The sequence below is a fragment of the Zootermopsis nevadensis genome, unplaced genomic scaffold, assembly GCF_977971745.1.
Source record: "Zootermopsis nevadensis isolate Lab colony 2312 unplaced genomic scaffold, Znev_1.0 Znev_ptg000023l, whole genome shotgun sequence".
NCBI lineage: Eukaryota > Metazoa > Arthropoda > Insecta > Blattodea > Termopsidae > Zootermopsis > Zootermopsis nevadensis.
Window position 1 is genome coordinate 144,049 of NW_028259155.1, and position 15,814 is coordinate 159,862.

Here is a 15,814-nt window from a genome sequence, read left to right on the forward strand (position 1 = left end):
TTTTTTGCCCACTGTGACTTGCTCAAAGTTTGAAATTGTGTGTGAGAATGATTGTAAATGATTTGTGGTTAGCAATCATCTTGACTGAAGGTATCAGCAAGGCGTAAGGGAATAGGAGATTACACAAAACTAAAATTAGTATGCAAGGAACTTGTCTTGTGAGGAGGCTGGCATGTTCTGAACCTCATCAAGTGCTGCTTGGTTATTCAGACTGAGTGAATGTACTGAACATGAGATGAGGCATGACTGATGTTATGTTATCATGTTGCTTGCAGTGTGTAATCTAGTCCTTTCTGTTTGATGAGGATTAAAGGGCATGGTACTCTTCTGAAGACTCTTTAACTTGTCCGTTATCATTCATGGTTATAAGCCACAGCATAATTTATTTTATTTGAGGGGGTGTTTACCTTACAGTAAATTTATGTCTTCATATTTTTACAAATTTATTACGAACTGCATGATGCGAATTTCAAATTGGGAAGTGTCAGTAACCAACCAGTAGAGAGCAAAAAATTTCCTCAGACTCATGGTCAATTTAATTGGCCCTTTCTGGAAGCGAAGATTCATTACATGGGAAAAGTGGGCGTACTCAGCCTTCAGTGTTAATTCTACCAGCGCCGAGCGTCATATCACATCTTCGTATTTGGAAGGTTCCGGGTTCAAATATCCGCCCCGAGACCGACTCTCTTAATCGACGAATTTCGAGTGTGATAATGACGCCACTGCTCCAACATCCTTCCGATGTCACCATAAGCGTCGTCCCACTTCACGTGGAGTGTATTTTCGAGCGTAAAACTCGTTGAAATTAGTTGGCCAGCTTTGAGATTGGTTTACTTTCTCTTTTGGAGGCGTCATAAGACGAAGACCACTGAATGAATGGGAGACGGTTCACAGTTGCACTGGAGGAGCGCTTGCACTAGTTAAGGTCTGCCCCCTTGCACTCTTTTGTTTTCGGGCATTGATGATAAATTATTCGGTCTTAGATGTGGGCGGTATTGTTGACGCGTTGATGTTCTACATCTGACTTGTTGGTATTGGTGTCTTCTACTCGGTCCATAAATGACCACAACACGTGGATCAATGATTTTTCATTGTGGCTCTCAAGCATCAATTATCGATTTATCGTGTATGACGTCAATGCGAACGCTTGCATAGATGATGTTGGAATGGTTCACTTTGTTTCTCGTTACTGCACAAGAGGAGGAGGTAATTGTTTATATTGACAGCCAAGTATGTAAAATGGCCGATTCCTTCTGAGGCACTACTGATTGAGCTACCGTGGCTAGTAATTTAGTCTGTTGCCACATCACATTGCACCTCCCGAATTTATCCCATCAGGCAATCTCAGCCCGCATGCCACGTGCATAGGCTGACTGGAAGGGCATTTGGAACTTTCGGCAGTCCAGGTACAAGGACGTGGTTTTCACTGGGTAAGACAGGGAGTTACCTTGCAGAGGAGAAGTTTGACCTATGCCGTGCTGAAGGCTTTGTCCACATTCAGGAAACCCTCATCATTGTCGGAATCATCGTGGAAGTTAGATAGTGCAGAACTAAGCCACCATGGGAATGAAGTGTGTGATTTCAGGTGTGACATACTAGTCATGAATGCAACAGCATTTTGTCAATTGGAAGTTGAACAGATTCTGGCACTACGTATTGTCCGAACCAAGTATTGTTTATGGCTTTGATAGTTTTGCTTGTAACACCATGGCTTTATATATTTCTGTTTTGAGAGAGAGAGAGAGAGAGAGAGAGAGAGAGAGAGATTGGAGTCAAGTAAATTGCCAATTTAGCCTTGGCTTCAGTTGCTGTAATTAGCATCCATTAACCCTTGCATTACCAACACTTTCTTTAGCATGATACATAAATAGTTCTTTGACTATGTTTTGGTAACACCAGAGTTTCTGATTCTGCACAACAGTTTTGTAACTTGAAAACATAGGTATGTGATGTCAGTCCATATCCTGTTCTGTGTTAATGCTAATTTAAAAATGCTTTGAATTATTGCCATATGTAGCGTAGCAAGTTAAGCAACTGCTCTGGACATACCTTGTGGGGAGGGATGCTCATTGAGGTACAGAGCTCTTGTATGCAAAGAAGAAAGGTGTAAAACACAAGAATTTACAAAGTAAAGAGTATTCTCTGGTATTGGAAGTCACTTTAACACAGTTTACATCCTTGGTGCAGGGTGTACCTGCTGGAATTATACTGATTTTAGAGCTGGAAAATAATTTTCTCTTTTATGTACGCTGGAAAAGGCAGGCAGCGCAGTTACTTATATAAACGGGTGGGGGGGGGGGGGAGTTAGCCGCAAGAACATATCTGCATGACTTCCTCTGCTGCTGCGCTGTGAGTCAAATGAAGGGCACAATTGCTAGCCAAAAGAATCACCATGTTGGTCAGTGGAATTAGTACAGAAGGCAGCGTGTTGTCTATTCCCTACCAGATTTATCCTATAATATGTCACATTGTAAACCAGTAGCAAGAAATCTGATTTTCATCACTCATTCATAGTCGTACCCACATCCTGATATCAGGTTCAGTGCTATTTATTTTTGTTGTCTTAGGTTTAAGTTCCTCAATCAAATGAAAACCATTGCATTAAAATAATGTCCTGACTCTTCATTGGTGTTCTTTGTGGCAGGCAGCATATTCACACAAGGAGGAAAGGAAAGAGTCCACTTCCTTTCCACTTACAGGCCCCTCTCCTCTCTCCGCCTTCTAGTTAATACGTAATATCAGTTGTCCAGAAACCACAAGGAATTCCCGTAACTTTCCAACCAGATGCGCCAACACATGTATATATAATGTACTAGTCTTTCTGCGTTCTGTCTAGAAACATGTAGCGGTTAACAGTGTTAGGCCACCGCTCATTGACCCTTTCTGGCCTCATTCATCTGAAAGTCTCTTTCAAGATCTTTCTTGGTTGCTTAAACCATGTGTTTTATAATTTTTTATTGGTTTGGGCAGCGCTTTTGGATTTCTGAATTGCACACACTTGTGAGTGGTTATTTAATGACATTTTTCTGTGAAAGCTAGTGAATGTGGTTGAATAAATTGTGAAACTTGTAAGAGCGTGTAAAGTACTCTTGTAAAATTGCACGTGAACTGAGAGGAGAAACCTAAACTTGATGGGAAGTTGTAAGTTGCATTATTTCCATTGTGGAGAGATTGTCAAGTTCAGTTTAACTTTTTTCCTGAAAGAAGTGATTTGTTTAGGAATGTTACTTGTATTCTGGCACTTAATTCTGTGCGAGTGTGTTTTAAATTGGTGTGCTTATTTTCAGATCGAGCGGGAAAGGGCTTTGCTGTCGAGAATGCGCGAGTACAAGATTGTGGTCCTGGGAAGTGGAGGCGTAGGAAAATCAGCTCTTACTGTCCAGTTTGTGCAGGGCATCTTTGTCGAGAAATATGATCCTACTATTGAGGACAGCTACAGGAAGCAAGTTGAAGTGGACGGGCAGCAATGTATGCTTGAAATTCTAGACACGGCAGGCACGGTAAGAAGAATTCTACCATGGAACGCAGAAAAAAGTTTAATGCACATTTTGTATAAGAATGAAATGTGTCTCGTATGTGTGTGGGTTATATAGGAAGAGTGTAAGGATCAGGCTAAGGGAAGGAAGAACATTGGTCAATCAGAGTCATGGATTTGGGGGGGGGGGGGGGGGGGGGATAGAGCCCTGTTCAAATGACTTGGAAACTGAACAAGAAAGACCTGTTTCAGTAAAACGTATCAAAGCAATTTACTTAACAAAAATGTGTTAAATATTGTCTGTCTGATTTCCAGGAACAATTTACAGCAATGAGGGATTTATACATGAAAAATGGTCAGGGATTTGTCCTAGTGTATTCCATCACAGCACAATCAACATTTAATGATTTACAAGACTTAAGGGAACAAATTTTGCGGGTTAAGGTAAGTGTTGTTTTCTTTTGCAGAATGTGTTTAAGAATATTTTGCTCTTTGACTTGCAAAGTTCATGTTTTAGTTTGCCATCGTAGTATAAATATGTAGTGCTGCCTTGAAAATGTTAAAGCACACATCCATAGCAAATAACATGAACTGTTTGGTGTAAAAATACTTATTCATTCTTAATTCTGTGTTTGAGCTTCTGTCGAGGAACAAGGCTTCATTTTGCGCCCACTCTTGAGACCTTAATCGCCTTCATTTCAGGCTTCGTCATTGGAGTGTGGTATTAATCAGTTCTGAGAGCCTTCGGTGATAAACGAAAATGTTGTTACAGCCATGCACAAGCTTTCTGAACATGACCTTGATACTGTAGTGTGAGGTATCAGTTTAATTTGTGAAGGGAGAAGTTTATACCAGACGGCAAAAAAGTTACTTGATTTAAATGAAGTCGCATAAGTTGTTTGGAACGTACCTGAGTGTGTGTGCAAGAAGATTTATTAATTTCAGTAGATTTACTACACAGAAAAGTATTTTAAATTTTGAATGTAAAAAATTATTGTTATCTGAATTGGTTTTGAATTGTACTCCAATTTCTTGGATTGTGGGTCAAACTGTGTTTTCTATTGGTTGATGGCTGATCACATGTTTAAAACAGTGTAGATAAATCAGAGAGAACCATTTCAGTCTCGTGTAAAATATCTTTTTGGTATTAGAAATAGAAAATATCTGTGTAATGATTGAATACACCTTTTAGCACATAAATGAGCTTGAAGGTGGCTGGCTTATGGGTTGTAGGTAGCACTGTGCAGTCTGGTAGAAGTTTTCCAACATTTCAGAGGTCCGCGCCGCCTCCGTCATCGGGGCAACGAGTGATCCAAGAATGTCAGCTGTAATTAACTGTACAATATATAATTGGTATTTATTCTCCATCTGCAGATGAGCTCCTGGGAAGGAGTTCATAATGATCATTCTTCTCCATTACAACTGGATTGGTGATGCAGTGCATTTTATACCTTCTTGTAGTTGATGTATTTAATGCCCTCTCGTGGTTAGTCTGCAGCATTTTCCGTTCATCATTGTCGTATGTACAGGATACAGAAGATGTACCGATGGTGTTGGTGGGAAATAAGTGCGATTTGGAAGACGAACGAGTGGTAGGCAAGGACCAGGGGGCAAACCTGGCACGGCAATTCAGCTGCGCCTTCATGGAAACATCTGCCAAAGCCAAAATTAATGTAAATGATGTAAGTTAACGACACAATCAAGAATACTTGTTTCTTCTTCCCGTACCATAGTGTTGAAGCTACACAGTCAGGAAGGGATGCTGATATTTATTTTTCAAGCATATTTATTTACGCTATGCATAAAATTTCATGTAGCGTTGTGGTTATTATCTTCATCATTTCCAGTATTAGGGCTATTGAGATGTGTCACATATATTACAGTGTATCATTTTAGAGGTTTTGTTAAACTTCTTTTCCTTATAGTTGGTATTTAAAACCGGCGTCAATATCCTTAGATGCCAATGCACATTCATTAACACGCTCTGATGCATTTAACAGTTCATCGTGTGCTGTGTAATACTTTCCTCATATTCAGATCATAGTCTTTTTCTTTTGGTTTATTAATAGCTAACGTACTGTACACTTGAACTCCTATTCTTTTCCCGGTATGTGATCAGTAATTGATTGCTTACATCGGAATGCACATTGATACTTCCTAATATATTTGTCTGTGTATGGAGTTCGCCTTGAGAGATGAATATCGGGTAAAATGTTGTATGTAGTTGAAAATTATGATATTCCTTGGTAATTCCTGCAGTCAGATTTATTGCCTTTCGTATAAATAGGTACTACGATAGATTTCTTCTACTGCCATGGTGTAAGTTTGTGGATCTCAGAAAAACAAAATCTGCAGCTTTGGTTTTCATAACATTGCCTCAATTTTCTTCGTGATACTGATTTTAAGCAACTGTTTGGACATGTAATGACCATTTTTATTCTGTAAAGTGATGGTGGTTTGTATTTATGTTTGCAGATATTTTATGATTTAGTGCGACAAATTAACAAGAAGTCACCAGAGAAGAAGCCAAAACAAAAAAAGAAGTCCCTTTGTGTTCTTCTATAAGAAAGACCAAGTGGCGCATGTGGTGCCAACCCAAACTGTACATAACATAATGTTGTGGCCTGGCACCGACAGGATGAGGGGTGGGGAAGGAAAGGGCTTCCCCAGCCCACAGTTATCTTATTAAAATGAATGAATCCGTGGTCACGTTGTTTTCCCAAGAGCCTGTCGAACTGCTAGCATTGGCCCAAGCCGGTATTGGGCGTCGTCGTAGTCCCGAGAGCATGTTGTGAGAAACGACACAGGAAGTGCACGAGGATCTGGCAGCGAGCGTACGTGCCATTCTTTGTGCCGAGGCGTCGACTCTGGAGGCCCACCACGAAGACCAGTGGCATTTTGCTACATGTGGGCAGATCCTCCTCTCTGTTTGGAAAATTCTGCACGACACCGTGACAGGACTCGAAGATCTCACTAGTTGAAAGAAAACAAAACAAGAATAAACAGCTAAAAAAAGTTTGTAGTGAAACTACTCTTTTTTCAGTCTGTGGCCTTAATACTTTGTGTACTGAGTCCTCCCACCCCTGTGTCCCCTTTCATGCCCCCTCCATGGAAGACCAAGGTCCAGATCAGTTGGCTTGACGCACGCCACTTCCACCGGGCCTTCGTTTTTTTATCGGACGCCACCGGTCTGCCCGAGCCGTTCCATCTCCGCGGCTCCTCCGGACTGGATGGAACGGAAACAAACTGACCAACCAAGTGACTAAATGTCATTCATATCTCATTCAATGTAAAGCTGCCACGGTCTCTTTGTAAATTTGTGCAGAAAACAAAAATAACCACAAAAAAAAGGAAAGAAAGTAAACAGTTATTATGGTGATAGTGTTTCCTACTTTTTATCTGGAAATGTAGAGCAGTTTATTCACATAATTCAGCAAATGTTGTAACCCCCTAGTTTTCCTTCCACTTCTCACCAGAGTAATGAAAAAATAGTAATTATTGCATATAGATAATTTGTTTTTGAGTGTCATATTAGTTGTTATGTAAAATGTATGTATTTTGCCTTGTTGCTGATTGGCTATTGTAATGAATATAGTTTTTGTCTCTTGCAATCCTGTCGGCCTCCCCCTTCCAGATGTAATTTTGAAGATAACTATTTTGCCGCCGTCACGCGCGCGCTCTGATAGCAGTACAAATGAGGAAGGAAAACTGGAGCTTGCGGAAGCCCCGACGCGTGGCCAGACGAAAGACAAAGTGGGAAATGAAAGAATTTTGTCCTCTCTCTTCATGCAAGCTGCTGTGCTTGAGGTATTTAAAAAGACCTGGCTTTTATTATGTAACATATTTTTGTATATTTTTATGTGGTTGTGTTCCTGTGTCGGACATCATGATTAAAAATGTGCAGGTGCATAGTTGGCAATACAACAGATTAAGAATGCATTTTCTAACTTTTATGGAAATATGTCTGAAAGAATGCGCGGCCATGTTGCGCTTTTTCATTGAAAGACGTTGTCTGTTTAAATATTACTGATTCAGCATCAATGTTTTTGTTTCTGCATAATGAGGATAGGTGTAATATTTTTGTCACAATTAATTCCATTTGGTAATTGTATTTATATGTGAAAGGGAAACTCCTGAGGTGGTCGTTCTTTTGTTTGTGAGAATGGATTGCCAGAGCTTGTTTCAGTGTAATGGCCCAGAGGAGAAGCAGAAAAGTAACTCTCATGGACTTGCACAGTATTGAGTCTGGGCCCCCCACCACCACTTTGTACACTTTTCAAATATCGTATTGTCCATGTACAGATTTGCCTTCTGTTGAATATTTTAGAAGTTTTATTTGTTGTCGCAGAGAGCTCGCTCGCCAGTTAGAGTGTACGTAAAATCCGTTATGTTTACATGCAGTTTGCATTCAGAGATTGTACTTTGTGCATATTGATCGGGCGCGGGGACATCGAAACGGACCTCGAGGCGGAGCGATCGCCTCGAGGTGCTTCCTGTCGTCATTTCGCAGAAAGCAATGTCTGCCTCAGTGGAATTGAACTTCTTTCCCCACTTTGTGGTTTGTCCCACGCCAACACGTGAATTAAAGTTCTTGTGCGTGGAATTGTTGATTGACGTCCGCAGGCACAGGGTATTTTGAGCAAGCAGCGTGCAGTTCCAGGTTTGTAGTTTCTCTGGCTTGGTGAGGACACTTTAAAGACGTGTTTTTGAAATTTCTGTTGTATAATTTATTGCTTTTAGCACAGGTGTTTCTTCCCAAATTGCATTGTTTTTATAATGTTATATGAAATTATCGATCAGTTGTGGAATTTTGATCTTCCAGTTATTAGCAGTGGAGTAGTAACCAGGTAAGAAGCAGGCCCATTAGCAATCAATCACTCATCAAAAACCATTTTCACTCCTTTATTGTAAATGCTTCATAAACTGGTAATAAATGATTTTTCTGTACTTTTTCTTTCCACTTTCTGCAGTTTCCAAAACTCAGAACTTATTATAATTTTCTCCTGGTTCGTTACCTCCTCCAAACTCGTTCTCTGTTCCCTACGTCCTTTCTAAATCGCAGTTTGCAGTCGTGCTGCCAACTCCGTAAACATTTGATTCAATTCACTTATTTAATATTGCGTGGACGTGCTACCAGTTTTGTCTCGACAGTCTAAGACTGGCAAACGATACTTTGGAACTTTCCTGGCCCCCCGCAACTTTCTACAAGCTTCCAGGTAAGTGGTTTGTTAGTGTGCTGCAATATGCAGATTACTTGCATGTTAACATAACATAATTAATACGTTCTTCAAGGAACATTTCAGATTCAACGCATTCTTGCGCATTACATGTCGCTGCTCATGATTTATCAGTAAACTGTGATGACTTACAACTGATGTGTCGCATGAAGCAGCGAGTGAGTGCATCATTTCACGTCTTCAAATCCTATTGTGCTGAGACAAATTGGTACTAAAAGTAACATATTCTAGGATAAGGGCACGACGGTCAGCAACAATATATTAATTTAGCAAAAACAATTTTAATGGGCGATGACCAACAGTGAACCATGAAGGTTTACTGGCCCGACTAAGGAACTCCATTCTACTCGAAAGTGATTAAATGTGACCAGTGCTGGGAGGGCTCCTTCATGTGTCACTACGGGAACAAGAAATGTGGGAGTTTGGTCCGGCGGCGACAGAGGAGGCCATGCTGAGACCTCAACCTCTGCCTCAGTTAGAGGCACATCCTCTAGCAGTCCAGAAAATTCACGGTGTCCCCGACGGTGCTGCAGAGGACTTGACGTCCGCGGATAGCATGAGGGTTATTCCCCGCTCAGAGGTGACAGTTGTGCTTAATATTAAATTGTTTTTTGTTTTCCCCGCTACTCCACGTATTTCGTTATTTTCCGATTAAACTGTTTCATTGCCGGCTGGAACTTGTCTGGCCGTAATCAGTCGCGCCTCCGGCAAGAGAAAGTTTTCTAGCACAGGATTTCTGCTCGGGCAGTCGGAAGGATAACAAATCGATCAAATGCAATTAGCAAGCGTGAATGTTGTTTAAATCGTTTCGAAACAATTTTCAGACGTGTGGAGCTCGTAATTCATTGTTTCTGCGTCCGCCTCGTGCTTTGAAGGCTGACATTTTAATGCAGGATTGATCACTTTTGTTTCCAAATTCCTCACTTTCTGCAGTCGTGGCGGGTCTCGTATTGATGATGATCTGGCAATAAAGAAGAATAAATTCTGTTGTCATACGAAAACAGTAAGGAACCTTCATAAACAGCCTGCTCTTTCATTTGATGTGAATTAACTTAAAATGACTATTTTGACTATAAATTTCACATTTGGAAATGCCGTGAATTTAGTGTCTCGTCGCACTTCTAACCAAAGCAAACGCTCCTTTTTCGTTGGTTGATGTTGTTCATATTAGTAATTGAATTTAGATTACGCGCGTCGCAGTGCATAGTCAACATTCAGTTGAAGTTTTTTTATAATTTGTTTCATCTTTTCGTGTTTTAACGTGTCGGAAAATTTCAATCGTGTCCTTTTTATGTTCATACAGTCGTATAAATATTGAGGAAAACGAAGCAGAAACAATTTTTTCGTCAAAGCTCATTTTGAATGGAAGGACTCGTGTTTGTGGTTTTCTCATTACATTTTTCGTGAATGGACAATATTCAGCGAAATTTTGCTCTGTGTATGCACAGAGATGTGATGCCGTCAGGGAAAGACACAAACCGACATTTCATCCGACTAATAGAAAATGGTCCGATAATTCAGCGCAATAAAGCCCAAGTTCGGTGTGTGTCTCCTTTCACTGACATGTTCCTTCTCGCATATCCCAGGTTCTTCCTGAAAAAACAAAATATCGCTGGTTTTATTCAGTGTTTATCCGATCTAGTGAGATCGACGGCATTTTGTTCGAACGAACGCAAACCCCTTCCGCCGAAACTGAGCGGCTGGAAGGTAGAACTCGATTGGCTGGGCCACGTAAGGGAAGGGCGAACCTCGTACATAAACATTATGAACACTCTGTGAACAAGTAGTTCATTGTTTCTTGTGGTATCTGAAAGACCTGTTTTTGTGGACACGACAAGGTAAGTAGTCAAAGGCCAAGTCATTGCAGAGTTACAGAAACGTCGTTTTTAGTGTGTCCATACGCCAAAGCCAGATCCTATCCTCTTATCAAAGTGGACGCATGGTCTGAGGAGGGGTCTTTGCCGGTCTGACAGTGGGTTCGAATCCTGCCTAAGGCGTGGGCGTGTATACGCGTCAATTTGTCCCGTGATGTCCTACACGGGTAGAGGCCAGGGTTAGGTTAGGGTGGGGGCCTGGAGATGCGTCGACCCCCGCGTCCAAGGAGTCCTCCCAAATGCAGAAAAATTATCCAGAAAACGACAAGAGAGCTCTGACGCATATTCCGCCAGCAAACAGGGAAATGTTATTTCTGTCTCTTTTTGCTTAAATAATTCGTTGCTATAGAAATTAACGTCCATTAAAAATAATTTCCATAAGTATTTGTCGCGTCCTAAAGTTCATTGTTTGGGGCATATCTTGCGGGCGGGTCCTCATACTTCGATTACTCAGGGCACTTTAATTAAATTGAATAGGTGGAAACCGGAAATAGTCCACCATAGATATAACAGTTCTTGTAAAAACTTCACATTCTCTCCAAATTTGTGTTGGTGACACAGATGCGTTCTGAACCAGACTCTCTGATCTTAATTTTTTTTAAATTGTATAATGCGGCATTCGTTTTTGTCGTAACAGAAGCAGTGGCTTCAACCTTCCCAATCAAAACTGTTAGTTTCGTAAAAGTCGATATGAATATTTGGATGTCAAGTGACCGCCTGCTCTTGTGTTCGGATTCTCGTGTCGGGTGGATCCATTCAATTTGCACTCGTCATTGAATTTTGATGGGCTTGTTTCTGGTGTTGTTAACAGACTTGGACAAATGGTAAGTGTTGCAGGATTAAGAACCATAAACATTTATTTACTTTCGTTCTAAATTAGGACAGTAGATAAGTAAAAGCGGTTTGATGAAAGTGAATAAACTGAAGCAGGAAAAGTGTGAATGTTAATTTTTAGATTGAATCTTGGAACTCGCGACTCGCGTGTACCATGTTCTGTGGAAGTACCAGAGGCCTCGCTGACCACATGCAGCAAATGCGCATCGACCGTGTAAAACTGGCAGTCCGTGGAAATCCCAGCTTTCTTGGGCTCGGAATTATGCAGCCAGCAAAAGTTTCTCGGCGTCGCGTAAACCTGTAACGAGTTTGTGGAAAGTGCGCACAGATACTTTTTACTTTCCACCTGAGAGTCACTGCTAGATAGAAATTCCTCTGGTAAAGGCTGAAGGACTGCAAATTCTACAAGTATTTTGAATCAGGGCGAAGATGATGGAGGCAGCAAGGACCTCTGAAACGTCGGTGAGCTGCTACCGAACTACACGGCGCAACAACCCAGAAGACAGGCATCTTCAGACTCACCGCCGTGGAAACCTCAAATCCTACATAAATAGGCGTCTTTAAATACCAGCCGCCATGTTGTTGTACAAGACGGAGCACATGTTTATAGCTGAAATCACTCTTTCAGATGCTGGGGTGGCAAGTGATTCCACGAGTCGCAATTTCCTTTCTTTGGCTTCAGAATTTTGCCAGTGGAAGGAATCACACTGCCAAGAAAGTGATTAAACCTGCAACAAGGGATCACGTGGCTGGATCCAGTGCCTTGAGCCCCGAAGTTCATGGCACTCCGGGTATCGTTGTCCTGTATTCAAAACACTCCACGAAGGCGGAATTTGTCACTGATAAACACGGTAAAGTTATTGAGCGAATTTGACAGTACTTAGTACAGATACATGACAGAAACAAATCTGACGTGTAATGCTTTCCGAAAGACATTCTTGACTTCCTGCAGCAAAGCTCATTTCTTGAAAGAGAACATAAAATATTTAATTTAATCTCTTTACGATGCCTGAAACGAGAGTTGAATAAAAAATTTATACTTGGAATTACTGTTCTCTTCCACAGGTTCGTTATGATATGTAACCGTAACTGTCTAGAATCTCAGGAAATATTTTGGTGGGACATTCAAAGATATTGGGCGCTGTAAACAAATTTTGTCATTAAAGCAAACAGTTCAGAATTTGATGATGTTTTTCTCAGAAATACTGGATGCCTGAGAACGAGCTTGAAGCAGAAGAAATAGTTGAAAAATAATGATTTGAAATTGTAATTTTACAGCTCATAATCTGTTCTTGAGTTGCCATTAAAAGTGTTGCTTGTTCATTTTTGAGTCAGATTTTCCTGACAGTTCGAGCAGAATTGTGAACAAAGTTCCAAGTGTCCAGGGACTGGATTCTGGTCACGGTCATCACAAACATGGTGGAGTAAAGCCTGACTGTGCACAGGACCTCCCATTTTGCCTTTATGATAATGACTATCCCATGTGAGTTACAGACATGCCATTTGTTACTTTATTGTGGGATTGACAGGTTTAATTATGTGCACTACAGATTATCTTAATACCTCATGAAGTTTTAGAAAACACAAAAACAATATTAATGTTGTAAGTTACATAAAATCTTTTATTTGAACTAGTGTTTTCCATGATTTCCAGAGACACGGTACATGACATCATCAACAATTATCATGATGATGTTCACCACATGTATTACCGACTGAACCATTATTCGCAACAGGATTACTTGGCACATGACAATTACACTCATGGCTACAGGTAAGTTCACGTTTTGTAATTGGTTAATGATCGGCGTATTGCCCCGCCATGTGGGTCTGCGTGCAAACTGTAGTGAAAACTTGCTTCAGTCAACAAAAGAAAGTGCCCGTGTAATTTGCTTGAAAGAATTGTCTCCTTGCAGATGGCATCGCTCTTTCAGAATTGGCTTCTACATGATTGTAAGATGGACCCACTGTTCTCATTTAATTATTTGTGTTTCAGACACAAAGGCAACTTTGTGTGCGAGTCGGACGTGTCGTATGTTCGACCAGGCTGGGCCAAAAACTGGAAGAATGAATGGGTAACGGTTGTTAACACAGAAAAATATCCACAGAGCATACGTGTTGAGATATGCAAGTAAGTGATATATATGATTGGGCCAATTTCATTCTCCATGTAGATTTAAGATGCAGCGCGTGGAAAATAAATTTATTTATTTTGTGTCGGGGTACCCACGTAATCTGTCAGGCCAATCATTCATAAACTGGGGGCATGAAGTGCTTTCAGGGGGCAGAGAATGATGCCATAAGAACAAAAATCACTTTGTAATGGCAGATTCAGATGAGAGACAAATTTTTAGCAGCTTTTAATCATCAATTCTATTAGCATCTGTCAGAATTGTTACTCCATGTGTTAAAATAATTACAATAGATTTCAGTATTTGTCAGCATATTCATTGTCTAAAGAGCTGACTGTTTGGAGTGACTTGAGCACAAACCACAAGAAATTTAAAGATGATCCAAAGGACGTGTTCGCTGCCAGACTTCATTGCATAATAACTAATAGTAATACCTCATTCTCTTTCTTGGTGCAAGGTAATGACTTTCTGACACTCTCTTAGAATTGAGAGGAATGTATGGAGTATGACATGTTGCTTACGAACATTACAAATAAAATATTTGAGTGCTTGGGAATAATTTTGCTACCTAACAATTAAGTATCTTAAGTGTTCTTTTTATAACTATTTTTCTTTTATTAAAGGTATGGTGGGAAGAAATGTGAATACCTTCCACCTTGTTACAAATCTTTCTGTGTGCAGCGTTTTGCCTACGTTAAATTGTTATGTGTGGATCCCTTCAATCAACACCAGCGTCCAATTGTGGATGTTTTTGAGATTCCTACTGCTTGTTCTTGTTTTGTTGAGAATTTTGTGTACTATTAAATAAATAACTGTACTGGCAATATACAGCCTAAGCTACTGTCAGCATCATTAAATAAACCACAAATAATAAATGACGACTGAAAATTTCAGTACTCTGGATGCATAACATATTTCGACTACAAGATTATAAATATACTCAGCTTTTCTGATCATACTGTAATGTTTATGCATTTATTATATTAATTTATATTTATGAAATAATATAATCTTTTACATGAAATGTGTTACACATGGAGTTTATGTTTGAAAATTGGTCTGTGTTTCATTTATAGCATTTATTTCTGGCCAAGCAGGAAAAGTGCCATATTTATTAGTGTAAAAACTATAAAGATGCATCATTTAGCCTGCTGAAATATATTTTAATGGTAAAATTACTGGAAATTAGTGGAAAAAGGGTTTTTGTTCTGTCACTACAGTCAATTAATAAGATCAAGTATAAATTATGGAACACTCCTTCCTTTCTAAATGTTAGTCAAGGGAAGCAAAAATGATGAATAAGTACCGAACTTAGTAGAATTTTGTGTTGGAAAGAAAATTTATGGAGGCAATGTAATATGTATTTTTTTCTTAGTTGTTCACATAAGTATTAAAAATGTCAAGTTCAAGGAAATTGTTAACTTTGCAGGCAAACTTATACAGAATACTCTAACACTAAACTTTCAGAATTCAGTCAATAAAAATAGTAGTCATATTAATATTTGAAATCCGAGTCTAACTCTTGGGTAATGATAGAAAAGCATTCATTCAGCTGATGGACATGCAGTGAAATCATGAGACCACAATGAACTACTCTGCACTTTAAAATCTGCATTAAATGTATATGGGATTTGAAGTCTTCATGACAGTGAAAATGTGGGTGACTTCAGACAGTTCTTGGTTGGCATAAGTGCCTTCCAGGTTGCTGAACTGTGGGGTTCTCTGCGTAAATTTTGTGTCAAAGCTCTCAGTTAATGCTCTGGCACAGTTGGCAATAAAGGAAAGTCCAAATCATCATGAATTTGCCTGTTACTAATGTACCATGGTGTGTTACTTGCAATGTGAGGACACTTTGATTGAAACACATGCAGCTGCAAGTAGTGTACCTCCAGATGAGGCATGCGTGGTCTGTCGCAGGATGGACGAACTCTTTGTAAAGCTGCACACCACATTGATGGAAAGGCTACTTCTATTAAGAAGGTGAGGTGTAAGGATTTAGATACTTTATATAGAGTAGACAGACCAGGCTGTGTCAGGAGAAAGGAAGAGCATCGCTTCTAGAAGCTATGAGAAGATGCAGTGCTCCATAGGAATTAGGTGGGAAGGGGTGAGGAGGTGAAACTGGACAGAAATACCCTAAAAAGGACAGCATTTGAAGTTCTGAATATGACAAAAATTGTCGGATATTCATAAAATATAAGCCCCTCTGATATATTTTAAATTTTACAAATATTACACAGTTTGGAAGGCTGACGTATTAGT

At 40.0% G+C, this 15,814-nt stretch overlaps 2 protein-coding genes across 7 annotated transcripts in view; both read left to right on the forward strand.

Annotated features, from left to right (window-relative positions):
• Positions 1–8,422, forward strand: part of Rap1 (RAS oncogene family member Rap1) — a 59,891-nt gene extending 51,469 nt beyond the window's left edge. For 3 of the 5 annotated variants that reach the window (XM_022076183.2, XM_022076179.1, XM_022076180.2), the window contains exons 2-5: positions 3,288–3,500; positions 3,791–3,919; positions 5,005–5,157; positions 5,951–8,422. In XM_022076183.2, coding sequence (XP_021931875.1) covers positions 3,318–3,500; positions 3,791–3,919; positions 5,005–5,157; positions 5,951–6,040 — 555 coding nt within the window. In that variant the 5' untranslated portion in view covers positions 3,288–3,317 and the 3' untranslated portion in view covers positions 6,041–8,422. Of the gene's footprint in view, positions 1–2,849; positions 3,142–3,287; positions 3,501–3,790; positions 3,920–5,004; positions 5,158–5,950 lie in introns of those variants that run through there. The other 2 variants (XM_022076182.2, XM_022076181.1) reach the window with 2 other exon arrangements.
• A 1,798-nt stretch (positions 8,423–10,220) lies between these two features.
• Positions 10,221–14,445, forward strand: LOC110835688 (uncharacterized). 2 transcript variants are annotated; one of them, XM_022076175.2, is made up of 6 exons: positions 10,221–10,550; positions 12,049–12,271; positions 12,756–12,903; positions 13,075–13,194; positions 13,417–13,551; positions 14,176–14,445. In XM_022076175.2, the coding sequence occupies exons 2-6, from the start codon at positions 12,049–12,051 to the stop codon at positions 14,354–14,356; spliced, it is 807 nt and encodes a 268-aa protein (XP_021931867.2). In that variant the 5' UTR covers positions 10,221–10,550; the 3' UTR covers positions 14,357–14,445. The 2 variants fall into 2 exon arrangements, with proteins under 2 accessions (XP_021931867.2, XP_021931866.2); XM_022076174.2 differs by lacking the exon at positions 10,221–10,550 and adding an exon at positions 11,199–11,410.
• The last annotated feature ends 1,369 nt before the right edge of the window (positions 14,446–15,814 follow it).